The sequence below is a fragment of the Uranotaenia lowii genome, chromosome 1 (assembly GCF_029784155.1).
Source record: "Uranotaenia lowii strain MFRU-FL chromosome 1, ASM2978415v1, whole genome shotgun sequence".
NCBI classification, from domain to species: Eukaryota; Metazoa; Arthropoda; class Insecta; order Diptera; family Culicidae; genus Uranotaenia; species Uranotaenia lowii.
The window spans coordinates 65,567,943-65,595,846 of record NC_073691.1 but is presented as its reverse complement, the minus strand read 5'-3'; the positions used below and the strand labels follow the sequence as shown (position 1 = coordinate 65,595,846).

General features: G+C 34.4%; 1 protein-coding gene across 1 annotated transcript; it reads right to left on the bottom strand.

Moving 5' to 3' along the window:
- Positions 1-10,088: 10,088 nt before the first annotated feature.
- LOC129760749 (uncharacterized) lies at positions 10,089-25,272 on the bottom strand. Its single transcript, XM_055758410.1, has 7 exons — positions 25,234-25,272; positions 23,946-24,254; positions 23,604-23,861; positions 23,472-23,537; positions 23,324-23,398; positions 10,463-10,579; positions 10,089-10,392 (listed from the first exon to the last, which is right to left on the bottom strand). Exons 1-7 carry the CDS (start codon positions 25,270-25,272, stop codon positions 10,180-10,182), a joined length of 1,077 nt encoding a protein of 358 aa, XP_055614385.1. The 3' UTR covers positions 10,089-10,179.
- Positions 25,273-27,904: the final 2,632 nt, after the last annotated feature.

Below are 27,904 nucleotides of genomic sequence, written 5' to 3'. Positions count from 1 at the left end.
ACACACACCTAATTCCAATAGCTCCGGCGTGCGACAATTCGTCACCGTAGAGCACCCCGGTGAAAACACAGGACAGACTGGTTCAAGCGATGAAAAAGCAAAGACAAAAACAAACACGATAAGGGTATATACGGGCGCCAGTATTGGCGAAAAATTGGCCTCAGCCATAACCTCAAACTTTCATGAGCTGACGGCCTCACCAGTGATGCTAGGCGCGTTACTAAAATCAGTATTTGTTTTTTTTTAACTAATTATAATATTTCTGAATTGATTAAATTTTTTAACAATCACAACTAATCGTTTGAATTCATTACGGGGCGTCTCTAATAAAATTGATGAAGATAAGCCATCTTCCGCTAATGAATTTTCAAGGTGAATTTAAAACATTTGAAATATATTTTCATGTACTGCTCGGTAAAGTAAAAAGAGTTGTTTCCAACTTCTAAACGAATGCAAAATCATTCACTGTTACAAAAAAAAGTAAATTAATAAAAGCCACGTTGATGTTGACTATGAAAATAATAGCCTGCATGCTCTGATTAATTATAATATTTTCACATAATTCACTACATCGTTTAAGTGTGCGATACAGACAGTTGTTATTCAGTTCAGATAAATGTTGCGTTTAATTTCATATTCTAATAGAAATCTAGGGGAAAGTTGCAAATTCTCAGTACTCATAAAAACGTTTTTCAATAAAAATTCAATTTAAAATATAATCATTTTCCAAATGTCAATGCACTTGGCAGCCCTGACCACCCAAAAAAATCAAAACACGAGCATCTGTGTGTCGCTTTTCCACAGGGCGAATTTGTCGATATTAGTACCGCAAAATCGCGTTTATCGTGCGCCCTTCTCAAAAATTGATTCTGTTCTCCCATGGTTTGAGGTTAGGGCTGAGGCCTCCTGCTAAGGTGGTGTTCGTGTAAAACTGTCAATATATCCTAATGGTGTGCATAATAATAGCATCAACAAACGCTGAATGTTCCGGGCGAGTGAAACAGCTTCGTATGTGTTGGTAAACGCAACAAGCCAAGCCAGCTGCCGTCGCTGTTGCTCTCCGTGGTGAAAACATTTTTTCACTGTAGTGTGTGTTCGCTCTGTCGTGTTGATTTACAAATTCTCTACAGAGGTTCGGCTAAAAATCTCTGCGGTGCGTTTCAGAGAATCTCTACCGAGAATCGAAAACCGAGCACGTCGCACAGTGGGGCAGAACTGACCAATCGATGGTCAAAACCTCATAACTTTTTCAAATCAAATCCTACTGGTTCGAAGTCTTCTGAAAAGTTGTTCATCTAATCAATATCTTTAATATGATGTATTTTTTTTCATCTAGATATTGTAAAATTTGATCTAGATAACTTTGTTTAGCAGATATCCCTTATCAGCTTGAAGGCTACTCAGTATGGTGTCCCAAAATTGCATTATGTCTGATAATCTGGGGGCTCACCCCCCATACGATAGATTAGGATGTGGAGAAAAAAACTTTTGTATGGGGCCGACCAAAAAAATTATGTTTATAGGTTCCGCAAGCGCGATCTTTGAAAAAAAAGTCCACTTTCAAAGTATTTGATTTTAGATAAATTCTGGGTTCAAGAACTTTCACAAAATTGATCTATTTTATATTTTTTTTAATTTTGTTTGGATTAAATACTACACGTTAAAAATGAAAAATGAACCAAATTTGTTTTGAAATAGAAAATAAGCAAGCTATTTTCATAAAAAAAAAATATTTTTTTTTATCCATTTTTTGAAAATTTTTAGTTTTTAACTGACCAAAAAGTGTACCAAGCGTGAAATATTTTTGATACCAATGCCATCAAAAGATGCGGATTATGTGCAATTAAACTTTGCTGAACAAAGCATGTTGTTTGTATTATTGTGTGAAGAGTTATTCACGGTTTAATCCTTAAAAAATCACAATTTTGGATTTTTTTTTAATTTATCAAATTTGTCAGAAAAATACCTACTTTGAAATCAAAATACTTGCAAAAAAAAAAGACTTTGATGGTTTAAGGGAGTAATCAGAAGGCCATATGGCAAATTTGAGCAGAATCGGAAAACAGGAAGGGGTTGCACTGAATCTCAAGTGCAAAAGGGATTCTGAGGCATAATGTTCTGAAGAAGCATAACAAATTGGGTTTTCATCAAACTTTTTGTTTTTCTACCAATCGAATGCTTGATACTATCAATTTTATTAAAATATCAATTAAGACTAACATTTCACCCAAAGACTGCAACTCGATTGGACTGAAAACCAAAAAGTTATGGCTGTTCAAAGATTTTATATTTGTGGCAAATTGTCGTTTCATACACAATGATTACATTTTACTCATTGCGTTTTACAGGACTATTTGCGATCAAAATTCAATCTTTGAACAGCCATAACTTTTTTGTTTTCAGCCCAAACGAGTTGCACTCTTCAGATGAAATATTAGTCTTAATTAAAATTTTAATAAAATTGACAGTATCAAGCATTCGATTGGTAGAAAAAAAACTACTAGTTCAGACTACTCGAACGAACTGAACAGGTTGAGAACACGCTACTAAGTCAATTTTTTATGCTCGAGTTGCTGCCGTGCATTGAACGGAATTTTGTTCTAAATGTCATGTCAGTGAGATCAGTGGTAACAGAACAAATAAATTCAGATAAATAAGCCATAAACTCATATTGGTACCTCGTTAAACTAATGGATCAAGTAGGCTGTTGCTCAATATGGTAGAAAAAAACATGGTTGCATTGTTTTTTTTTAAATATCAAAACATTCATGTAATTAATTTTTGTTTAATTTTTGAGTAAAACTGGAAGATTTAGTTTTTTTTTCCTTTTGAACGAATGTTGTAAAGACATTTCACAGAAAAAAGTTGAATAAAAAATTCAGTTAGTTAACAGATACTAAGCATCTGAGCAAAGGATTTTGACAAGGTTATAGAAGTTTATATTCCAAAGAATCTTATCTGCTTGTCTGAAGATAAAAAAAAAACTTTTAATAACCAAAATAGTATTATCAAAATAACAAAAAAGAAAATAAGTTTAGAAAAAATTAAATGAACTGAATTTCAAATTCGATTGAGTTCAAGTTTTTCTAGCAAAACCATTTTCAAAAGCAATCTCAAAAGAACGAAAATTGTCCAAAAACATGTTTCACTAAAACGTGAATAACTTTTGAATAGGCAAAAACTGGCAACTACTTTTTGTTTTGTTGGATAGCTGAGACTTCCATTCTCATGTTTGAGTAGAAATGAGAGTGGGGTAACGTGGGGTAACATGTTTTCCAAATGTCCGAATATGATGAAAATTCGAAATTTTTTAACGTTATATGTTTAAGCTCGTAAAAAACAAAACAATTTTTTTTTCAATTCTTCAACCTCAAATAAATCAATTTCATGTTATTCTGAACACATCCATGCTACTTTTTTTTTATTTCTTCAAGAAATAAAATTTTAGTGGAGTATTGAAAATATTTTTTTATTTTTGCGTTAAAATGCAACTGCATCAAACCCCAACTTCACCTACGTAGAGAATTATATGAAGCAACGAATTTTAAGATTTGTTTGACAGATTTGTGATCGGTGTGATGTCTAGTTTCTGAAAAGCATAAATTTATGATGAATTTTGGAAATTTACAAAAAGGGGTTTTGGCCAAGCTTTCGTAGGTTCTGCCCCACTGTGCGTCGGTTATTCTCGTTAGAGAAATTGCAAGCCTGGTTATCATATATTAAAACCAAGGCCGGATTAAGGGGGGGGCAAAGGGGGCAATTGCCCCGGGCCCCCCGACCCAAGGGGGCCCCCCTGGGACTACCAATGAAAAAAAAATATCAATTTACGAATACATTAAGTAAATATATATTCATATATTTCGATTAAATGTTGATTTCATGTATATCTAATATCAATATATTATCAAGAGTCTCTTGTCAAGAGAGATCTCCAGTAGTCTTAGTTCAAGAATTAAAAGTTAAGATTGAAGTTTATACAAATAATAATCATCAAAAAGTAAGATATTAACGAGATTTTTTTTATTTTACTTCATTGACATTGACACTTGTGGATTAAAAAATATATAATCAAGGGCCCCCCGAAAGTACTCGCACAATAAAAATGGCAAAAAAAAATCATATACACAGGAATTATCAACGGTGATAAAATGTATACATCGGACAGAGAACATTCCTTGGCAGGACTTTTTTACAGTCTCAGCAGTAATTTTTTAATAGGCGTTTGAAGCGCTGCCGAATTTGATTTATGGTTTTCCAGTAGTGCAAGTGGGATGCAGCTAAAATATTACCCAACTTTTGGCAGATCTTACGGAAAAGGAGAGAAAAAAACCCTATTTAAGCACAAACACATGCTTGGAAATGAGAGTTACAGAAAAAATAGCAAAACCCTAGCCATGGGCCATGGTAGGACCTTTCTTTTTATCTTAGCAGCAAAAGAGAAATATTTTGAGAGCTTACGCGTACGCCTACCCTTTTTCTTTTTACTTTCGATTTCGCTTTACTGGGTTACTCTCACGCACACGGTTAAACATTCCCACTTGCATCCCATCCCATCTGCACTAGTGCGAAACCATCACCCAAAATCGACAGCGCTCCCATCGCCTACGGAAAAGGAGAAAGTTGAGCTTTCGCACACACACAAACACACCAAATCCATTCGCGTTAATGTTTAAATGATGTTATTGCATCCACCTCACGCACGAAGTTGTACATGCAGATTTTCTAATTTGAATCGTTCTTTGCCTTGTTCAGACGTATTTCCGGTCGTTGAAAACCAAGTTTGAGTGGTGACGCATATTTTTATTTTCTGTGGGTTGAGTAAGCTTAAATATAAAGAAATATTGATAGTTCTTATTCAACTAAGTTGTCGAAAAAAGATACAGTATTTTTTCAAGCAGGGTGAAAAGCACTGTCGGTTTTGCATCGTTGTTAACCTGATTCAAGGTACATAGTTTAATTTCTGTTGAAAAACGTATAGCTTATAATTCTTTTCTACTCAGGTGTTTTAACACACAGATGCCGCGTAAAAATCTTCTTTCCGGAGCTTTAAAGCGTAAAATCGCCAGAGAACGCGATGAAAGACTGGCGAAAGTTGTTTCGAAAACAATTTCAATAACTACTTATTTTGCTAATCCTTTGGATTCCACTAAACCGGAAGATGTGGCTCCTAGTACCTCACAGGAAATTCAACAATCCAACACATCCCTTCAAATAGCACCTGAAATTGAAAGTACATCTAGCAAATCTGATGAATTTCCGTCAACATCCGAAAATGTTTATATACATGAAAAACGGGACACTATTGAAGATTCTATGGATGAACATTTTAACTTTGAAGGTAATCATTCTGGTAAATCTCTTTATCACTGAAGTCTGATTTTATGCTTTGATTTCAAATAGATCCAGCAACGTGGTTTCCTGTTCGGGATAAACATTTGACCTTCTGGTCAATCCGGAAGGAAATATGCAACAACAATAAAAATGAAGCCGATCTCTATCCAGAATCAAAACGCGTTTTCAAGATAGGTGAAACTTCGTACAACCGGTTCTTTAACAGCTCTATGTTTTACTTGAAGCACGATAATGGAGAACTTCACCTGCGGAAGTGGCTAATCTACAGCAAATCTAAGGGTAGTGTGTATTGCTTTTACTGTGTCTTAATGGTATGTATGTATGTATGTATGGTTCCCCCATCGGTAGCAAGGTCCTGCCTATGTCTGTGTGGCTTGGCCTTCGAATTTCTTCTAGGGCTTCCACGGTCCGATGGTTCGTCGAAAGAACGCATCCAACCCTCAGAAACCTACAATGGCCGGCTACCCGTGCCGCTTGCAATAATTTCATTGGATTATCCCCAGATGCATTCCTTCTAAATATGTAGCACAGATCTTGAAAATTTGGAAAATTACGTAGTTTTTAGAGATAATATGTTGATATAATAAACGATAGTAAATTATAATATAACATAAGTAATGAGTGAAAACAAATTATTAAAAATGGTACACAAAAATAATGAATATAAAAATATAGTATTGTTTAAAAAGGATACAGTTGTGAATTGATAATCAGGTGTACCAATTTATTGCACAGCTATGTTTCTGTACCGAATATGAGAAGACGACGTAAATATGAAACGATCTCACCAATACTTCCGTGTACTCTTGTCTGGATATCCATCATCAATATTTTCGTTGTCACTCGCCATGCACGTTTTTCACACTAACATTTTTGATATTCACATATTCATGCTATATTGAAAGCATACACCTCCACTAATAAACCGTCGGTCCACTCATTTTCGAGACCTCTACTGTTCGACGCCATAATTGACCAAAATATCGCTTTTACACTTGAATTCATTGTACTACATACTTATGCGTTATTGTTAAAAAAAACTACGCACATGATCTCCAATTTGAATAATTCTGGCCAGTACGAACCGCATGCCATGCCATCAATATTTATCGATTTTATATTTTCGGACCATTGCACCAAAGTAGGCTGTGGTTTTTATTTAACGCATACCGATGCCGGGGCAGAATCCAATATTCACGAAAACAAAGCCAGATTTTTGTTTCGCTGGAAGCCCTAAATTTTTTTCCACAGCCAACTAATATGCACTCTTCATGTTGTTACCATTTTCACAATGTCACAAATTGGTAAGCAGCCCGATTGAGAACTATTCCTTGACATATTCACATCACCACAAAAGAAATCAACCAACTCACGAACGGATATAAAAACAACCGAACCGTACGCGACGGCTGCTCAATGCATACTGCTTTTACTGTGTCTTAATGGTGAGTACAAAATCAGTCTTTTCGTCAGAGAATGGATTTAGTAATTGGAAAAAAGCTGAAGATAAACTCAAATCTCATGAACGCAGTGATGAGCATCGACAATCGGTGTTGAAATTCAATTGTCGATGCACTGAATCATGTCAAGTGGATTTGAAGCTTGAAAAAGATATGGAAGAAACAAGAAAGTACTGGCAGAAAGTTTTACGTAGGGTTGTTGAAGTCGTTCGTTTTTTAGCCGAAAGAGGCTTGGCTTTTAGAGGAAATGACGAAATAGTGGGATCTGCAAGAAATGGAAATTTTTTAGGAATTATCGAACTTTTGGCTAAATTTGACCCTTTTCTGGCAGAACATTTGCAAAATCACGCTAATCCAGGAAAAGGAAAGCAATCTTATTTATCGTCTACGATATACGAGGAATTGATCCAGATCATGTCCAACGAAGTTAAACAGAGAATAAATGAGGAAATCAAAGCCGCCAAATATTTTTCGGTGTCAGTGGATTCAACTCCTGACTTAGGTCACACTGATCAGCTAACAGTGATTATTCGTTACGTTTTGTTTGGTAAACCGATTGAAAGATTCCTAATATTTTTGCAACCCGGCTCGCATAAGGCTGCGGACCTTTCAAATGCTTTGCTGAACTATCTAAAAACTGAAAATATCGATTTTGCAAATTGTAGAGGTCAATCTTATGACAATGCTCACAATATGGCTGGAAAATACTCCGGAATGCAAGCGAGATTATTGGATATAAACCATCTGGCAACGTTTATCCCATGTGCAGCCCACTCATTAAACTTGGTAGGTGAATCGGCCGCAAGCTCATGTTCTGCAGTAGTTAAGTTCTTCAGTTTCATCCAGAGATTGTACGCATTTTTTGCTAATTCGACTGATCGCTGGCAAATTTTTTTGAGCACATTTAACAACGAAAAACAATTGACATTAAAATCTTTGTCTGACACGCGCTGGTCTGCTCGTGCCGATGCTGTCGAAGCTCTTCACCAAGGATATGAAAAAATTCAAACAGCGCTAAGGATTCTCGAAAACACCGAAGATAAGGCCCCGTTAGTTCGACACGAAGCAATGTGTCTAGCTAATAAAATGGACGATTTCGAGAACGCTTTACTAACCGAAATTTGGGCAAAAATTCTCGTTCGATTTAATCTCTCATGCAAGGCGCTTCAGGGATCAAACGTGGATTTGTTGAAAATTGTCAACATATACGATTCTCTTGACGTGTTTTTGAATTCTCTACAAGCAAGATTCGAAGAGCTGGAGCTTAAAGCAATGCAGTTGGTTGGTGAAAAAAAATATAATGATAAGCAATCTAGAAAGTTTACTGGTGCCGCTGATACAACAGTTTCGGAAGAAAGATTTAGAAATGATGTCTTTTTGGCGCTCTTGAACAACATCCAACAAGCTTTGAAAAAAAGACGCGACGCTTACCAAATTGTCTACAAGAGGTTTTCAGCTTTGATAAACCTTTGCTCTTTAACCGAAACTGAAATACGCTCTGAGGCTGAAGAACTTATTAGTTTTTATCCGAACGATTTGAATAACTATCTCCAAGACGAAATGATCCAGTTTGCTGAGTTCGCTAAAGCGAGATCGTGTTTAACACCAGCGGAACAGGCGTTATGCATACATGATTTAGATTTGGCAGATACTTTCCCAAACGTGAATGTTGCTCTCCGAATATATCTTAGCATGATGATGACAAATTGCTCCGGAGAACGTAGCTTTAGTAAGCTAGCCATAATCAAAAATAGGCTTCGAACTGCCACTACGGATGAACGTTTGAGTGCTTTAGCATTGCTGAGCATTGAAAGTGAAATACTGAGGGAAATTGATTTTAATGATGTTATAGAACTGTTTGCAGATGCAAAATCCAGAAAACAAAACCTTTGTTATCCTGTTATATAGTTTGTTATAAATAAAACATTTTCTTTAAATGATTACTTTGTATTTCGTTTTATTGGATTTTCTCTAATTATTTGAAATGGTAAAAAAACCTGACTATAGAAGGGGCCCCCCGGCTAAATTTGCCCCGGGCCCCCCGAGGTCTTAATCCGGCCCTGATTAAAACAAAAAAAAAACGCAAAAAATGAAATTAATATTTTATTAATGTAATTGCAGACTTCCAAAAAGATTTTGGAACACTTAAAAATTTAAAGGTTTATAAAAGTAAATCAGCGAAATTATTTGAAACAACCGTTAAAAACTTCCATACCGTTAATCGATTTTGATGAAACTTACTCAAAAGCTTTGATTTTTTTTTGGTTTTTTTGTGAAAATTGTGAAAAAATCCGGGCAATAACCGGACTTTTTTACGATATCCGGGCAACCGGGCCGGACCAGGACTTTCTCGAAATTTTGCATCAAATATTCGGGCAAACCCGGATAAATCCAGGCAATCTGTCAAGCTTATGTTAAAAGCTATGTAATCATCAATTTGTTATTATTCTATGATAACCATCCACCATGAATCGATCATATCAATTCCTCGTTTGACGGTATATACATAAATTCATTCAAAATCCTTCCCAACCTTCAGCACCACATATTGACAAAAAAAAACCCCCTAATGACCGTTGTTACGCTTCATCTCATGATCACTCAAGCCGTTTAAGGAGTTTGGTACATCAATTTTACTTGGTCTTTTGTGGCGACGGCCAAGTAAGGTTCCAATTAATATTTTATAATATGGCTAATGCCTCTCCGGCCAGGTAAGGTGAGATCAATTTGCACCACGTCCAATTATGAGCTTATTATAATGGGCAAACATTTGCTGGAGTTCTACATCTCCATTATGGCCGTTCGGCTTCCGAAACTTCGTTTCTTACATATGATTTGCATTGGCTAGTTTTTGAGATGGACCGTTGACGATTTTCATTGAAAACAAATAAACTACGGAAACTTCGGTTCGATTTTTAACGGTTTAGATTTTTTTTTTTCAAATTAGTTGATGATTTAAGTGAAATTGTAACCTTAACAGTTTTCAAATAAAAAAAAACCTTAAAAAATATAACGAATCATTTACCTTGACTTTCACATTCGGCTGCTCTTAACGACGCCCCAGTGATTTGACGTCAATCACCTGCCGGTTTTCAATACCAAAACAATTCTGTTCAAACACCAATAACAAACACAAACCGATCGGATGGAACATTGGTATTTTATTGAGTAATTGAGTGTTAGGAGATATAATTGATGAAAAAACATTTTCATCTAGCTCTAGATTGGTTTAACCTAGGTGGAAACGAAGAGATGAAGATGAATGAAAAGCACAAAAAGAAAACATATTGATGAATTTGCCAATGGCAATGGCACTACAATAATGATGATCATGATCGACTGTGTGAAGAATGATACTAGACAGGTACTAGAGTGTATTATCCGAGCTGCATGGCATATGGCAGTCATTGCTAGCGGCACTACTTCCACTGCTGCTTCCGCCGGAAAGAGCAGCCGATGCATCCACCGATCCTTGCGAAGATCCTCCGGAAGATCCGAGCGAAGCATTCAGCACCAAACTGGTAACCCCACCAACGATCGAGGACACGATGTTGCCAATGAACCCGAAGAGATCAGAACCCTGGGATGAGATAACAATAATATGGAAAGTTTATGAAACATTTTGAAACTTCAAATTAAGTGCAATTTACTTTTGATCCAGTATGCTCTGCAGCAGGATCACCCTTTCGTTTGGCTTCCTTCAGCCCAGACAGGAAGTTGTTGATGAAAAGTTCTGGTCTCAGTGGTAGATCTTCGTCTTCGGGATCCTGAAGTGTTAAAAAATGGGATATCCATTTAATACATATAAAGTATGATGATTGTAAGGAAATTGAGTGGTTTACTGATTTGTAAATAAGTTAAGCCAATACATATGTACACTGCCGGCTTTAAGTTTGTGATTACCCCCTCAAAAACATCCAAATTTTGTTCAGTCATATCTCAGTAATCTTATGATATATTGCATTTTTTTATCTCATTCAAAAGATGATGAGAAAAATCTTGTTCGATGTATTTAGCAAAAGGTATATGTTCAATTAACATAACTTAAAGTTTGTTTAACCTTCCCCTGCCATTCGGGACAATATGATCCGACGCAAACTTTAAAATCGTCATAACTCTTTTGAAAAAAAATCGGAAAAATATGAAATTTGGAACATATTACTAAAACCACGAGAACCTGTAGAAAAAGCAACTTCCGGTGACCACCGGAAATGCTACAACTGGCAAGCCGAAAAAAAAAGTTACACATAAGCCGTTCGGGTCAATATGACCCGAGAGTTTGCGCGCGTTCCCCTGATGATATATGTATGTTAACCGATTTTCATGATTTTACATCCATTAGTTAGAAAATTTTTTTTAGTTTCTGAATCTATAAAATTTCAGTTGATGTAACGTCTGGATTCTGCTCCGAATGAAAAAAAACACCCGAAAATAATGTCTTCTCAGAATTCCCATATCTTCTAATTGCTTTGGCGTATTAAAATTATTTTATAAGCTTTGAAATTGTGAAAAATAAATCTTTTTAAACATTTAGAAAAATTGAAGGTCATATGGAATTTTTGGTCGCTACCGTGGAATTTCTGAAAAAAGCTTCTTTTTTTGAACTTTTGCTTTGCAGTGTTGTATCTCATTCTTAACTGAACCGATTTCCAAAATTAAAATTTTATTTTTATTATGATAACATGATCACCATTTTCACTGAATATACATAGTATCTCAAATATTACTGTTACTCGTAATAAAAGAATGAAAACCAGAAAAAAAAATCGTAGTTTTCGTACCCAGCTGTTACGATGCGCGCGTTTCTCATTTTGTTATCGCGATTCCTTAAAACTTTTCATGAAACCTGCCACTTTTTACCCAATGATAGATTTTAATCTCTACAATCGATTGATATGCTTTTGATGTGATTTTTTAAAAATTCGTAGCAACGTATTCCGAATTTACTAAAAGATGTAGGAATTCGACCAGATTTTCATACGTTTTGTAGCAAGCAAGCTCAACCCCCCGGGAGAGCTTAAATCGAACAAAATCCATGACTCTCCCGGTCGTGCTCTCGAAATCTGCCTTCCTATAGCATACTGAAGGAATCGCCCTCATGGCTACGTAGGGTGATTTGTGCTGATACGTATGAATACTTTTAAGCAACTCATAGCTAAGTAACTGTCATTATCATTTTGATTGTTTTTCAGCTATTCAAAGTTACAGAGACCTAGTTCAGAAATGTTAATGGCATTCGCGACTTTATCAACGTTGCACAGTTGGCGGATCGTTATTGAAAAACTATCCGGTACAACTGTATTCGATGTATACTCTTGGGCTCGAACTCGCGGACATCTGCTCAGGAGACAACAGACTTGCCAACTGAGCTATATCACAAGCCCTTTTCTCGTATTACAAATAACAGTAATATTTGAGATACTATAAGTATTCAGTGAAAATGATAATCATGTCATCAAAATAAAACTCAAATTTGAATTTTGAAAATCGGTTCAATAAAGAATGAGATACAGCGCTGCTAAGAAAAAACGTTACCTCTTTTAAATAGTGAGAACTTTTTTATCCGGTAATTCCAAGATTGAGGCCGAAACTCCCATGGGACCCTAAAATTTGTATATATTTTTGAAAAGATTTATTTTTTACAATTTCAAAACATATAAAAAAAATTTAATACACCTACATATACTGCAGATATAAGAATTTTAAAATGATGTCTTTTTTCGGAAGTTTTCTGTTCAAAGCATTCTATAGGTCATCTGCTAAGTCAAATCGATTTAAGTTTTATATATTCAAAATCTTGAATAAATTATCTAACCAATGAATGTCATAACTATCGGTCGAGATATGTGACCAGTGGAACGAAATCAATTTAACTAGTCAAAACAAGCGAAAAATAATTTGTTCAAAATTTTGCGAACGGCTTAGGAAGGTTAAAGTTGGAACATTAAAAAACAATCGCAGATAAAATTTAAACCCAATTATCTCAGAGTGAGTGGTGGGAACCAAACTTCAAGTTTGAGTTGCATTCGAAGCCATTTTTTTCATACTTATCGAAACACATTTGTTAAATTTTTAGCAAAACAATTTTATAGTACCTAAAATAGATAAAATAGCTACTTAAGTTATTGACCAAAAGTTTTGGACCACCCCTCACTATGTTGTATCGACCAAAAGTTTGGGATCAGTCTTCCAAAACATGCAATTTTATTTCGTGAGTATCTATGTCGTCAAACAATGTATCGCTGATCTGATGAATTATATTTAAGTTCATGAGTTGTACTTGAACTTTAGATATTGAGTGAAAATGAAAAAAGGTACAATCTGCTGTAAGTATTAAAAAAATGGAGTTGAATTACAAAGTTATCTCACTTTTAAAAGTAAAATATATCACGATCTATAGAGAAGCATGAAGAGACTTGATCCTATTTCTTGTTTTCATGATATATTTTCGGAAAAAATAGATACTTGTCGTCTTTTACAGTTTCTGACAGCATGGAATATCATATTTCTATGCTCCAAAAATGACGTCAATAATTAATCTCGTAGATGATTACGGAACATTTTCGTGAACAAAACCTCATTTTTCATTTTTCGGATTGAAAACATGACATTGATAATTTTGGAAACAAGATTGAGAGTGTATCTCAAATCTTTCAGAAGTTTTTAAAAAATTGATGTTTTGAGCAACTTACTAAGTAGGAGAAGTTAGGGTAAATATTTTGAGAAAAATTAAAAAAAATAAGATACATTAAACGCTATATAAAAAACAATTTATCAAGATAACGATAACCAAATATATTCAATTCTTGAAATAAAATTTCAACCTTTAAACAATTTGAAGATTACAAATTTAAAAAATACCTTGTCTTCGTTATGATGAGAATAGTATGACAGAAAAATGCAAAGATTTTCAACAATTTCAAGCATCTCAAAGTATATTATTTCAGTAAAATTCCACGTCGAGTTACATATTAAAATGAAGAACAAAGTTTCAATTCTTTGAATAAATAAAAAGTAGCTGCTTAAACGTGCTGATGAAAAAGTTATTCAAATTTTTGTGAGGCATGTTTTTGGCGTTGATCATGAAATTCAAATAATTTTCTCAGTAACTCGATCTCGATTTACTATTGAGTGTGAGATTTAATAAAGGCCGTACCAAAATAGTTAATTTTATTTTGATCACAAAATAATAAACAAATAAATAACGTTTAAAAATACTGATTAGCATTTTAACAAAAATTAAATAATATAAAAAAAAGTGTCAATTAATTTCAAATTTTAATACGGATTTGGGAGAGAAGATACAATGAAATGCTACAAAAAATTCGGAACTATCATCACTGAACTGAACACTGCTTCTTATTCAAACAAACTATATACAACTTATTCATTACAAAGCTTTTGGAAATAATTCTAGTGTTGCCGAAAGCATTTATGGTTATTAAGATTAGTTTTTTTTTAATTTAATTACAATGATAAATTCAAATCCTAAAATCCTAGAATTTTCAAATGTTATCTATAAACCGTTAAATCTTTTCAATTTATGTTTTGCGTAGAGTTTGGAAGAACCTTTAAACATTTATTATAAAAAGTTTTTGATTCGATACTTTTTTAGATAAATTTTGTCCCTTTCAAAAATGCTAAAGCTTAGTGCATTTAGAAACGGGACAGTTACGTATGCGTGTATCTCAAAAACCATTCGTTTGATCGAAATACTTTATATGAAGGAAATGAAGGTAATCTTATAATAATTCATGAACAAATTAAAAAAAATATATTTATCGTTTTTTGTGTGAAAAATTTCTTCTTTATTCTTGGTATCTCCCGTCGCCGTCGGCGCACACTTTTTTCAGTTATGATATTGATCAGTTTTTTTTCAACTTATACTTCGTCTAATCTGTATGTTAGGTGGCTGCATCCTCATCCTTCAACTTCTGCTAGTTTTCGGACCAATACTTCTCATTTTGAAGGAACTAAGGGCAACTTAGTGGATACAGCCGTTTCGAAATTAACAAAACTTTAGGGGAGAGTGGGGATACTTGATCCCCTTTTCTTATTTTCACCATATCTTTTTGGAAAAATTTAGCAACCCGCCGTGTTTGACATTTTTTGACAGCTTGTAACTTCAAGTTTCTATGCTCCAAAAATTAGAACGATACTTGAACCCGTTGATGAACTAGAAACATTTTCGTGGGAGTAAAAAAATTGCGATTTTTCTGAAGTTAGGGGAGACTTGATCCCCTATTGAAGGAGACTTGATCTTTTATTCAGGAAGCCGTAATCCTTGTATAAAAATCAAACAAAACCCCAAGATAGAATGTTATTTGACTATTTTGGTCATGTTTGTTCTCATTTCACAATTTATAGCAGACATAAAAAGAAAATTCTATAGCTTTGTCTCAACGCTAATAACATTGCATACTTAAAGGCGCTATTTTTTATAATTAAGAGAAAATTAATTATTTTTGCTTTTTTCTTCAGACAATTGTTTGATAAGTATTAGTTTTTGGATAAATATTAGTAATTTCGTAATCAGAAGTCATAACGATCAATTCAGAAGAAAAATATGCCGTTTGGAAGGGGGATCAATTGTACCCAACTCTAGGGGATCAATTGTACCCATTATCAACAGTTTAGAAAACTTTTTCTGAAAAAAGTTGAGAGTTTTCCTTCGCTTTGAAAATACGGCATTATGAAGTTCATTTTACGCTCGAACGATGGATACATTGAAACAAATATTTTTTTCATAATTTTCCCATGTAAGGAACATTTTGAAGTGATGAAAAAAGATCTTCAAGTTACATTTTCTGAAATTTTTCAAACAAAGTTCAATTACTCAAACAATTATTTTGTTAAAAAATTTTAAACTACTAGCATTGTTATTTTGCTCATTTTGGCACATTTTTCTAGAACATTTGATCTTTGTAAAACATTCCAGTTTCGAGATATAGCTAAGGAATCAAGTATCCCCAGGGATCAAGTATTCTCATTCTCCCCTATTATTTTCGAGCCATTTAAAAGCGTTTTAAATGATATTTCTGCTGGAAAAATCTGTCAATAACGAAGTTAAACCATCATGAGACTGAACTCAAAGAATAATCGGTTAGTATATATCGTAGGTTGCGAAGAGTATATAGAAGATTACTCTTTTTTTGCTTTTAAAAACAGCAAAAACCAAAGCTTTCGTTGTAAAATTTCTTGTACTTTTCCACAGGAGCGGAATTTTTGCAAATCACTATATTTTATACAAAACAGACAGCAAGTACAAACTTTATTCTGCTAGGGACCTTGCCACGAGCAGACATGTTAAAAGAGTCAAACGCTGAAATTTGTTTGAAATAGAGTTTTTTATAAGTATTGTCGTTCATAAGAAACCATCTGTCTCACTGCTTCGGTACCGGCTATACAGCTTACGGACTCTGGAACTAGCGGAAACTTGTTGTTCGAGGTTAGGTTTGAATGACTCATTACTAGGCAACACTTTCGGGTTATCGAAGAAATTTTTTTGAAATGTTCAATCTTACTTCTACAATCTTCACTTAGTTTTTCGCTTATTAAAAATTAAAAATTCTGGTAAGAAACTTGACTTTCCTGATGACCCTAAACCGTAATTGCCGAACATGTGCTTCACTCCAATGCTTGATTTGAACTTTGTGGACATTTTTACAGTGTTTGCATACTTTTCTACTACTCGTACACAGTAATTCTTTGAACAATCAGCAACCAACTGAAAATGATGGATACTGCCAATTTCTTTTCTTTTCCTCTTGCATCGTAAATATCTCAGAAACGCGTAAATTTAAAATTTTGATTTTTTTTAAATAAATCTGATAGTACTTTTTACAGGCAGCAAAATGCTGTCAAAATTTTGAATGTGCGATAACCAAATGAGCTATCAGTAAAAGAAAGTGTTGCATTTCTAAAAAAAAACTAAGCTTTAGAAGCTAAAATTAGTCGATGAAATATCTTTTATTACCAAAAAGATTTCATCCGAAGACATCAAACCTTTATGGATTGATTTAAAGAAGTTGCGAGGTTTTGTCCAGCACCAAGCAGATTCTGCCCACTGTGCGACGGTTGCTTTAAAAATTGTAATTTTCTGGAAGTTGAAAGAGACTTGACCATTTATTCACTTGAATCAAAAATGCATAAACGAATGATTAGAGATTGCCATTTTGTTTATTCTGCTTTTCATGTCATAATTTATTAAAGACTGTATCACTGAGTATTGGGCCGTTTTCTCTTATGTATTACACTGCCTCTAGTTTTTTTTCGAGAAACAAATAACAGCGTTTTGATCTGTAAGATTTGTTGATCTAGTGTTGAAATTTTTGTCAGGATCGTAACACCCGTTAAAGCGTATTAATACGGATCGCGAGAGAAGGAAAAATAATTCTGCACAACCACGTAATAAACCCAACATAGTCAGGAATAACTCTCGAGATCGAAAATCCATGGAACCTTTCCCTTAAGGTTTGCATGGTAACATTTCTGGCCGTTTTTCTATTTCAAATAAAAAGGAAAAAAACAGAAAACCTCGGGAAATACCCCTTTAGGGAAATGGTCCAGATAGGTTCAAATTAATTTTTGGAATAAATTTGCCCGCAAGTCGATGATTTGGCAAGCCAAATTGTACATATATTTGACAGTGAGAAATTTGGTTTTCGAAAGAAAACTTAAATTTTTATCACCGGAGCAAACATGTATGGACAAGTTTGCAAGTAGGAACTTCTTCAGGAGATAGCTGCAAGTATTTTTGTGAATCGCTGCCAACGGAGTATCATCCACGCTTGCTAGCTTGGCAACTGGATCTCAAATGAGGAACTACATCGCCGGTGTCATCAAAGGGCGCTAGAAATCGAGATTCAGGAACGTAAGTGGAGATGGATTGGGCACACGCTGCGAAAAGATGAGAACGAGATTTGCAAAGAGGCGCTTGAATGGAGAGGTAGACCCAGTAACTTGTGACGGCGAAGCCTAACCGCCCAAATCCGAACTGTCGACGAGAATCTTGACTGGGACCAGGTGAAGACGCTGGCTCCGGATCGTAAACAGTGGAGGTATTTTAGCACGGCCCTCTGCGCCGTAAAATCGCCATGGGACCATTCAGTTAGTAAGTACCTTAAAACGTGGTAACATTGATCACCGGGGTAGTTCTGATCAACATGAAATTTTTCTACATAATCATCAATAACTCAATCTATATAAGCAAAATAGCCAACCTATTAAGGGGCGTATTATCCAAAGCGCATTGAGTTAGTTTTACATAATCCGTGATGGAGTTAAGATAAGCATTCAAAATTATTCTGGTTAATCCGGGCTTGCTCTAGTTTACAATAAAATTTTCCAGTTCAATGTGGCCGGGATGCCTCGATATTGTAAAAACTGTCCGGATTTTTCTCGGTTATTTGGAAAATTGAGCAAAAATCTAAAATCCAGTCTTGAAATTTTCGCCAAAAAAAAAAAGTTTTGTGAAAGTTTGTTTCATTAAAATAAGCGATTTGTTTTTTTTTTAGATTCCTGATGTGTTTCGACAAAACTGTAATCATTTCTCCTTACTCTCAACTGTGGAAAATTTCAAGATAAGACGGAAGGCCTTAAAAATCTGTATCCCTCTTACTTGTGCATTCAAAAAGTTTAATAAAAAAATTATTTTTGGTCAATGCAGAGGGTGAAAATTAATGTGGAAAAATTAACTGCAGGTATAACATAAATGATCAGTCCGTATAAGATTCACCCTAGACTTAGCACGTCATTCGGTATGCAAGCAAAGGTCTAGCAAGCAAGGAACATTTAGTTCGACCAAAAAGAAAAGTTCAACCAATTCAAATTAGCTGCGTTAAAGTCATATCTAAGATTTTTAAGAATAAAAAATGTTTGTTTTGTTGAAACTCAAAAACTATCGTTTAAATTATTAAAATGTTATTGCAAGCTTGGGCCAATTTGGATTTTTTCCACTATTCCCGGAAATCTGGAATGTTTGTTATTCGAATTTTTTAAATTTCATGTAAGACGAATCATTCCATACAACCCCAATAATATGAAAAAAAAATGCAGTTTCACTTCTATTTTTTGTTAATCCATGTTGAAAATGCCTATTTGAATTGATTTGAAGTGCAATATTGCCAATTTGATAAATTTATGACGTCATAGAAGAGTTTCTTTTATTACAAAAGTCTGCTACCGAGAATGCTTAGAAATTAAAGCAATTGCTTGGAGATTTGTATAGCAATTGCTTCAAATTTGGGCTGTATTCCTACCAAACTAGCTTGTTCAAAAGGTAAAAGATTCTGTCTGAGAAAACAGCTGTCAAAACAAACTTTATTCATAGCAACCGAAGCAATTGCTTGAAGTGAATACTTGCTTAGCAAAAGCAGTTTTTTTTCCATACCACCTAATATTTACCTGCAGCCATTGCCCTATTGCCTCAGATTATTGTTATTGTGTTAATGTTTCTATGAACGAGCCAGACCTTCATAATCGTTAGAAGAAATCGAGCTATCCAAAAAAACCGATTGTTTTGTTTCATTATTTCGTCCAGAGAAACTGAGGAAATCAGCATTAAGCAGGAAAAATTCAACAAATGAAACTTGATAGATCAGTACGGAGCTTGAAATCAAGTCTTGTGTATAAAATTTATAAACAACAATCACAGTCAAGATATCACACAAATAACTTTCCATGAACTACGAGAAACTCATTACTTTAATGATACTAAGTTCAAATTAGATGGGTTCGATTAGCCTGTAGATTGTTGGCAGATTTGTCTTCTTCAACTATGCTGTTAGCAGGGCCGTAGGAAGAACCGACTCATGGGGGGGGTTTTCATGACCAATTTTTTACTACGATATTTTTTCTTAATGAATGCACGGATAATAAAAATAAAATAGAATTTCCTATACTATTTGATTATTTAATTCAAGTTCTTTACATATACCTTATATTCTTAAATCTTTGAAATGGTAAGGTAAGATATTCATTTAAGGAACCTTTTATTTTCAAAAAAACTTTGAATTGGCACAAAAACACTTGTGGACCTAGCTTTTCATTTGATTTTAGCAAAGAGAAAGTTTTTTTTAAGAAACCTTGCAAAATAAATTAAATTTTCAAAAGTAAAAGATTAAAATTTTGTGGTTCTTATCTGTTTCTTGTTAAGTCATTCCAAGTTTTAGATTTGAGTTTGAAATTTGAATTTTGAAAAAACTGCAACTGCAATGTTGAACAATACCCAAAAATATGTCCCTGCTATTTGTTTTTAGAAAGATAACAGACAAATTTTTTCATCGAAAATCAATTCCATAATAATAACTCTGTGGATGGTTTTAAGAAAAATCAAAATCGCATTTTTCTTAACAAATGACAAAACTGACTCAAATTTTAAATTAAATTTGTAGTTTTTAGCTGAAATATGTATTCAAAATGACTTGATGAAGAATTTGATATTTTTAAATGAAACTAACAATCAAAATCTCTTTCTAGAAATTTATACCTGAACTCAGAATTTTAATTTCAGAGTTGTTTTCGAATTTATATGTGATTTCTGAAATAAAAATTAAAAAAAAACTATTCCTGAATTTTGATTCCAAATCAGCATTTCCATTACAAGCCAAGAATTGGTTGGTTTTTGTTTTGAACTCTCAACCATGAACCTATCATTTTATTTCTGATGTTTTGGGTTTCAATCAGAATTTATTATTTTTATTATAATCTCCATATGACTTGCAAATTTAAATTTAAATGCGAATTTAGAAGAAAAAAAAATGAATCTGATTCAAGTTTTCAATTCTGACTCGCCAATTTGAAGCTTTATAATGTTTGGATTTTGCAAAAGAAATTATTTTCATTATTTTTAAAATGGAATTTTGAAGAATTGAGTTTATAAACTTCGATTGAAAAAAAAAAACTAAGATGGTTTCTAATTTTCTTTGATTTTTTAATGTGGAAAGTTATCATTCAAATATTGAAAACGCATATGAGATTCAAAAATCACGTATCCTCTTTTGATTGAAATATAACATAAATTTGATCGATTTCAAACAGCTTTTGATTTCAATTTTTAATGGTGATTCGAACCAAAAATCAAAAATTCTGGATACATAATCCGAAATATGTAAATAGTGCAATAAAGATTTTAACAATATGAAACTTTAACCTCTGGAATGAGTATAATCTTATTTAAAATTTAGTTTCGAGAAACAAATTGCTATTAACAAGCAAACAAAATTTGAAAAATTGAGGCAGAATTCAGAACCGAGGATTAGTTTTCAAGGTTTTGGCATTGTTTCTGAGTGAAGATTGTTACTCATGAACAACCTTACTGAATGATCAAAATTTGATTAAGAATTTAAAATTTTGAGTGTAGAGTAGAATACCTCGCTTGCCTTTCTGAACCTTCATGGGGGGGGTTTAACACCAAACCCCCCCCCCCCCCCCCCGTTCCTACGGCCATGGCTGTTAGTCAAAAAACTTACAGCTCGGGGTTTCATTTTTTTATCTTTATCACCGTCATCTCGATTCAAGTCGACCATTCTTACGGTCGTTTTCGGTACGTAGCTTATGGAATAGTCCTACCAGATACCATGCATGTGACATGAACGACGACGGATTGACCGTATTCATGCAAATGTCAAGTTTTTTCTTCGCTGTTCAAGTAGTGACATCAAATTACAACCGATTCAGCTAAATGAGTGACATTCATCGGCTGAAGGTGGATCGTTGATAAATGCTTCCGGACGTCGTCACTGCATGGTTAAATTGAAATAGGGGAACATGCCCTATTATGCGCCACCTAAGCGAATCGCTGATTTTCTATGTATTCCACGTACAAATTGTGTTAAAAATGGGTGTAATCGTTGAAGAAAAGTGTTTTCTACAAATTCCTATGATTTTTCATTACTCAAATTGCTATAGTTTCTTCAAAAACATGATTTTTTAAAACCATGTTCAAAGCCACAGAACAAAACTGTGTTGCGAATACGCGCCGCTGTGTATTCAATACGCGCCGCTGTGTATTCAATACGCGCCTAGCAGCCGAACACACCCGAGAGCAGCCGAAGACCGAAAACACACCAATACTTACAGATACTTTGACTGAAAAGAAAATCAAAATGGACTAATAGAAATTTAACAAAAAATGAAAAATAGATTTTTTGGGCTGAATTAACGCTCAAAATATGGTTTTAGACTTTTTGTTCATTTTCAATGAAAATTGGCCTTTTTGAAAAATCGATGCTATTTTCAGCGTACTACGATTGGCGCGTTATAAAGAGCGCATGGGCCGTGATAGAACATACCCATGAAAAGCATATCTTAGCGAGTTCAGTATGATTTTTTAGCATAAAATCATAATTTAGATTCTCCTCTATCGATGTGTCAGAAAAAATTGTCTTATTCGTTTTTCTCTGCTTGGTGACACCTTATTAAAAGTGTTTTAAAATTTAGATCGAAATGAAAAAAAACCTAAATTGTGAAATTATCACGACACAGGGGCATTTTAAGGAAAAATTCATACTTGCCATGACCAATCACAGCATTTAAAACAAATTGGTAATATTTTGCAGGCTTAAAATGTTTCAGATTCTTCAGAACAAGAGTGGCGCGTATTAGCCACATGGGGCGTTATATGAACTTTTCCCCTATTTTTTTTTATGCATCAGAAAGGTAATTGAATATACTGAAAGCATGAAATACTCATTGATTGAAATGCAGTTAAAAGCCCTTAATGGGCTGACCGTAGCAGTTGTGTTGATGGTTTGATGTTGCCTTAAAGCTTGAAATTAACCTCCACATGGAAGCTTTTATGAGATGAGTTCAAGGGGTTGGCCCTCCTCCAATGAAGATTGCTTAGAAATGGTAATGACTTCGAATCTCAATAGTTTTCTGTCGATCTAAAAGACGATTTTGAATAGTTTTATATGTATTCATTTTGATTTATAGTTTTAAAATCACTGTTTCACATAAATTCGAGAGATTTTCCAGATTTATTTTCATCAAAATATTTTCAAAATATTGCAGTTATAAAATTTCGTGGAGCTTATTATTAAAAAAAATCAATGTGCGGCCCCTCAAGGAAAATTTATATTTGATTTGGCTCGTTGGTTCAAAAGGTTGCTCCCCTTGTTCTAAACAATTTCAACCCAAAACTTTCTCGCTTATCACGTGACATGTACCTTAGTATCTACCTACTAGTTTTACAAAGTAACGAACAAACTCTGCCAGTAGGTATTAGAAAAAATGTTAGGACTACGTCATGGAGGTAAATCGCTGATACTTACGCATAAATACAAACCATTTTAAATTACATCTTTGGCAACTTGTAAAATGAGTCTTGAAAGTTGCTTCAAGCATTTCCGTTATCTTTACTTACAGAACTAAGCGCAGCAATCACTGCACCCAAGAAGTTTCCAAAAAATGCACCATTGTTATCCTAGAAGAAAGATTCATTTTCTCAATACTTGGGTTAGGGAAGTTTTTGTACACATGATCAGTATTTAAAAGACCAATATACTCACAGCACCTCCACCGGAAAACCCTTCAATGGCAATACCGACATAGCTTCCCAAAACTTTACCAAAATTCTCATCACCCTAAGAAATACGATAGTAGTTGTAACGTCAAAAAATTACATTTATGTAGTTTTTTTTCTTGAGTGCAACTTACACCTAGTAAACCTGCAATCAATCCTGTGCCCGTTCCCAACAATCCAGGGATGTCCAATCCATCAGGCTGGAATATAAAATTTATAAAATTATAACAAAATGTAAGTTTACGGCTCTCGGCATATGCACTTACTCCAAACAAGTTGGTCACGGCAGCTGAAATGGCTCCAACCAGGGCACCCACATCTGAGCCTTCGTCGCCACCGCTTAGTCCAGCAATCAAACCCACCAATCCTCCGGGAGCTTCTTCCTGCGATTCGGATTCCGATCCATCTTCCTTGGAGTTGTCAAAATCCACCGATACAACAGTGTCTCCACCATTTTTATTATCGTCCTCAGCTTCGTCTTCACCATCGTCCTGCCGTCTCCGGAAGAGTGAATCGATGTGATTCTTGAACAAAAAAATATGCTACCCATTAGCACCCGAAACTTATCGATTAAACTCAAAGTGCAAATCCCCTTCCAATCATAATACCTCCAAATCGTTCTGAACCACAGTTTCGTAGAAGTTGTAGTCCGGCATCCGGTTTCCGATCAATCGTTTCACGGCCATGCCATCCAGCTGCTGCAGCTGCTGTCGACCATTATTGGCTGCATCGTGCCGTTCCAAGTACTGGACGGTTTCTTTGACCTTGCTGGACAGATTTTTCCGCATGCCGTTGATGTGCCGATTTACTTCCCGTTTGATCTGCCTCAGATCGTAGTCTCCGGTGGTGCCATTTTTCGGACTTACCGTGCCGGGGTTTTTGCGCAGCAGCGGCAGATGAGAGGATTGTTTTTCTCGCTAAAAAGTTGGTACAACAAATGGAGCAGCATTGAGGTGAGATCAAGCTTATTGGTTCCGGTTTGCTAATGGAAGATGTGAGCTTATCCGTCATTTTGAACGATATACGGTTTCAATAAAATGAAAACTAAATCAATGACTATTTGAAAAAGTTTCATAAATTTTCAAGCTTTTTCAAATAACCTTGTTTATTATTTATCATAAAACGCAGGACTAAACTTTAACAAAACAAACTTATATCTTAAATATCCAAGCTTTCCTTATCGTAGTACTCCATAATTTTTAAATTTTTCCGCCCCATTAGAGTGTTCAAAAAACAGAAGTGGTTGATCAAGAACCGCGATAGTATAAAATTTAATTTTTGTTAATTTTCGCAGTGAGATTATTTATCACCTTTTCGATAGCCGCTAAAAGAATCTCATTCTTTTATTTCTTCTTATCATTATTATAGAGTTATTAGGTATTTATTCGAAATTGAAATTTTTTAACTGAAGGTCTTTCATTTTATGACTTGTGATAACTTTTGAATATACTGTTGTTCGAAATTTCATGATTTGATTTATCCATGCCTTTGATTTGGACTCCGTGCTTCCCAAAACTGCTTTTTCTGAACTTAAGATTCTGAAACTAGCGATACCATTAAAATAAGAAAATATGCAAATTTAAATTTTGAAGTATCAAGTAACATAGCATGAATCTTAAAACAATGGCTCTGATCGTACGCCGTACGCTTTACAATTTAGGGTTTGCCAAAGCAAATGAAAAGGATAAGCTCAAACAAGGCCATTTTTCGCCACAAACATTTAAAAAAAAATTAATTTTTCTTCATGACACTTTAAACCCCAACGTGCTGAAAAAGTCGATCCTAAAAATTCAAACAGCTATAACTTTTAAACCACTGTTCCAAATTTCACAAACTTGAATTTGTTGAAATACTCGAAGTTGTCCTGTGTATAGGTAACTGCTTTTGAATAATTACCATAGCTTCCTCAACGTTTTTCAATGATTTAACCCTCATCCGCATTAGAGTGTCATTTTGACACTATTGCCAGTTTGAAGGCTTGTAACTTTTTTATGAAGCTTCAAAATACAAAAATTTCTTCGGGAACCCTAAATGAATTCAAAAGTTCTTTAATATTGCATCTTTACTTTATTTATGTACGAACCCTGGAAGCCTGGACAAAAAAACTCCCTTTTCCGACTTAGAGTGTCATTTTGACAATCCAAAAGTAAAATCTATTTAAGTCGTTTGAATTATTATGGATTTCATATAAAATCAATATCAATAGAAACCTTGTAATGTCAGTAAAATATGTTTAGAACATTATATATAGCTAAAGCTTATAGTTTTCTCGTTATTCTGCATGAAAGAAAAAAAATCCGAAAAAACATGCCTCAGGAAAACTGCTGTAGTTCATATATTACACGTCCAAAAAAATATTTGCCTTATGCATATGAAAGCTGAAGTTAATTTCTACATCATGAAACCAAGAAATATTTTTTCAATTTTTTTTTAATGAAATGGTCACAAAAAGTTCAAAAAAGTGGTCTGAAAAACCTACTTTTCGTTAGATTGCTAGTAAAAACTGTTTGAGCGGTGCTAGAGCTTTTGTAAAAAATATCATTACAAATTCTATTCTAATTCTGACATTTTGTTGACTTAAGATTTTCCATGCAACAAAAATTGAATTTACTGGAATTTTGCAAAGTTGACTACTTTGCGCGATTTTTTCACAAGTTGAAATTTCATCTGTTTGCTCTCCGAGTAGGTACGGTGGGCGGTGATTTGGACAGAGAGCGAAGCCGACAGACGAAATAATGATGCGTGTCGTGAGTTTCTTGGTTGGAAATTCTCTCTCGGCTTGGCTCTCTGCCCAAATCACCACCCACCGTACCTACGAGGAGAGCAAACAAACACGTTTTGCTGGACGTGCTGCTTGTGGTTCTTGAAATTCAGGAATGATCTTACGTTTATAATTTTCATATTTTTGTGAAATCTCACAGCGTGAATTGTTGCCCCTCACTAGAATGTAGATTAAATGTGCTTTCCAATGAATATACTTTTGATTGGTCCAAACAAAGTAAAAGCACTGAAAATCCGGGTACAACCTGACGGTGGACCACAAAAACAGATGAAATTTCAATTTGTAAAAAATTCGCGCAAAGTAGTGAACTTTGAAAAATTCCAGCAAATTCAATTTTTGTTGCATGGAAAATCTAAAGACAGCCAAATGTTAGAATTTTAATAGATTTTGTAGTCATATTTTCTTCAAAACTCTACCATCACTCAAAAAGTATTTACAAGCAATCGAATGAAAAGTAGGTTTTTAGACCACTTTTGTGAACTTTTTGCGACCATTTCATTAAAAAAAAATTTAAAAAAATATTTCTTGGTTTCATGATGTAGAAATTAACTTCAGCTTTCATATGCATAACGCAAATATTTTTTTTTTGGACTTGTAATATATGAACTACAGTAGTTTTCCTGAGGCATGTTTTTTCGAATTTTTTTTCTTTCATGCTGAATAACGAGAAAACTAAAAGCTTTAGCTATATATATAATGTTCTAAACATATTTTACTGACATTATAAGGTTTTTAGTGATATCAGTTTCATCGTAATCGGTTAGATATGAAAAGAGTTATGACGATTTTTGCTTGGAGTGTCAAATTGACACTTCTAGTGCTGATTAGGATAATGAAATCTAATGCGGATGAGGGTTAGTTTCTCAGCAAACATTTAAGAAGGTATAGCGTGGGAAAAACAGAATTATTCAAACAAATAAACCAGATGAAAAGATTGTATTAAACTTACCAAAATAGCATATGCTTCAAATGTGAAGGCGATACATCTACAATGACAAAACTCCAATCACGCCACAAAAAAGCAAAATAAACGACTTCAAGCAATTTGATTTAAACGAAAAAAAAATGTGAGGTGTTACACGCTTTTGGCTATATGCTGAACTGAAGCAATTTTTAATAGCGTAAGCACTCATGATATTCCGGACCAAAGTTTTGTCCACCGGATCCGTTTTCCGCCCAGATTTGTTTTTGTCCACTAAGCTTCTTTCCTATCCATACTTCCGAATGGTATTTCAGACCGCTCCAATGCTTACTTCTTCCGTTTTCGCCAACTTACTTATTTAAATGTTGGGGATAGCACATCTTTCAGTACAAACTTATATTCCAGTCAATTGTTGCGATTATTTTACCTCATTTTTTGCAAAGCTTTCGGTAGTATCTGCAGGCTTCACATGTTTTTTTCAAATAATATTTGGTATGGGACAAAAAAAATCGATCCTTTCCGCTTGGACAATTAAACGGGTTCATCTTATTTGATACGATCTGGATTTTGTTGGATCGGTACCAAGCCATCGATTCATTTGAGAAGTGAACTGGTAAAAAATCAGGCTTAAACGGGCCTTCTCGGACGTTTTAAGTTTTATGAGATGGGAAATTGGTGTCAGGTTTCAAATTAAGGCTCAGGGGTCGACCCCTTTGGTCGTCCATATTAATTTTTTCCTTTTTTAGCGATATTGTCGTAAGTATGTATCGAATACATCCTATCGTCACGGTGCCTTAGGATTGGGGACGATAGGATGTATGGCTGGAGGGAATCTCAGTCGCTAACGGAACCTGTGGGGCACC

Excerpts from the sequence above, each read along its gene's own strand:
- LOC129760749 (XM_055758410.1), bottom strand. The coding sequence starts at position 25,272 with ATGAGGGTTAAATCATTGAAAAACGTTGAGGAAGCTATG. Across the intron at positions 23,538-23,603 it reads CCGTGACCAACTTGTTTGGA|CCTGATGGATTGGACATCCC; the intron begins GTAAGTGCATAT and ends TTTATATTCCAG. Across the intron at positions 10,393-10,462 it reads CAGAGCATACTGGATCAAAA|GGTTCTGATCTCTTCGGGTT; the intron begins GTAAATTGCACT and ends ATCTCATCCCAG.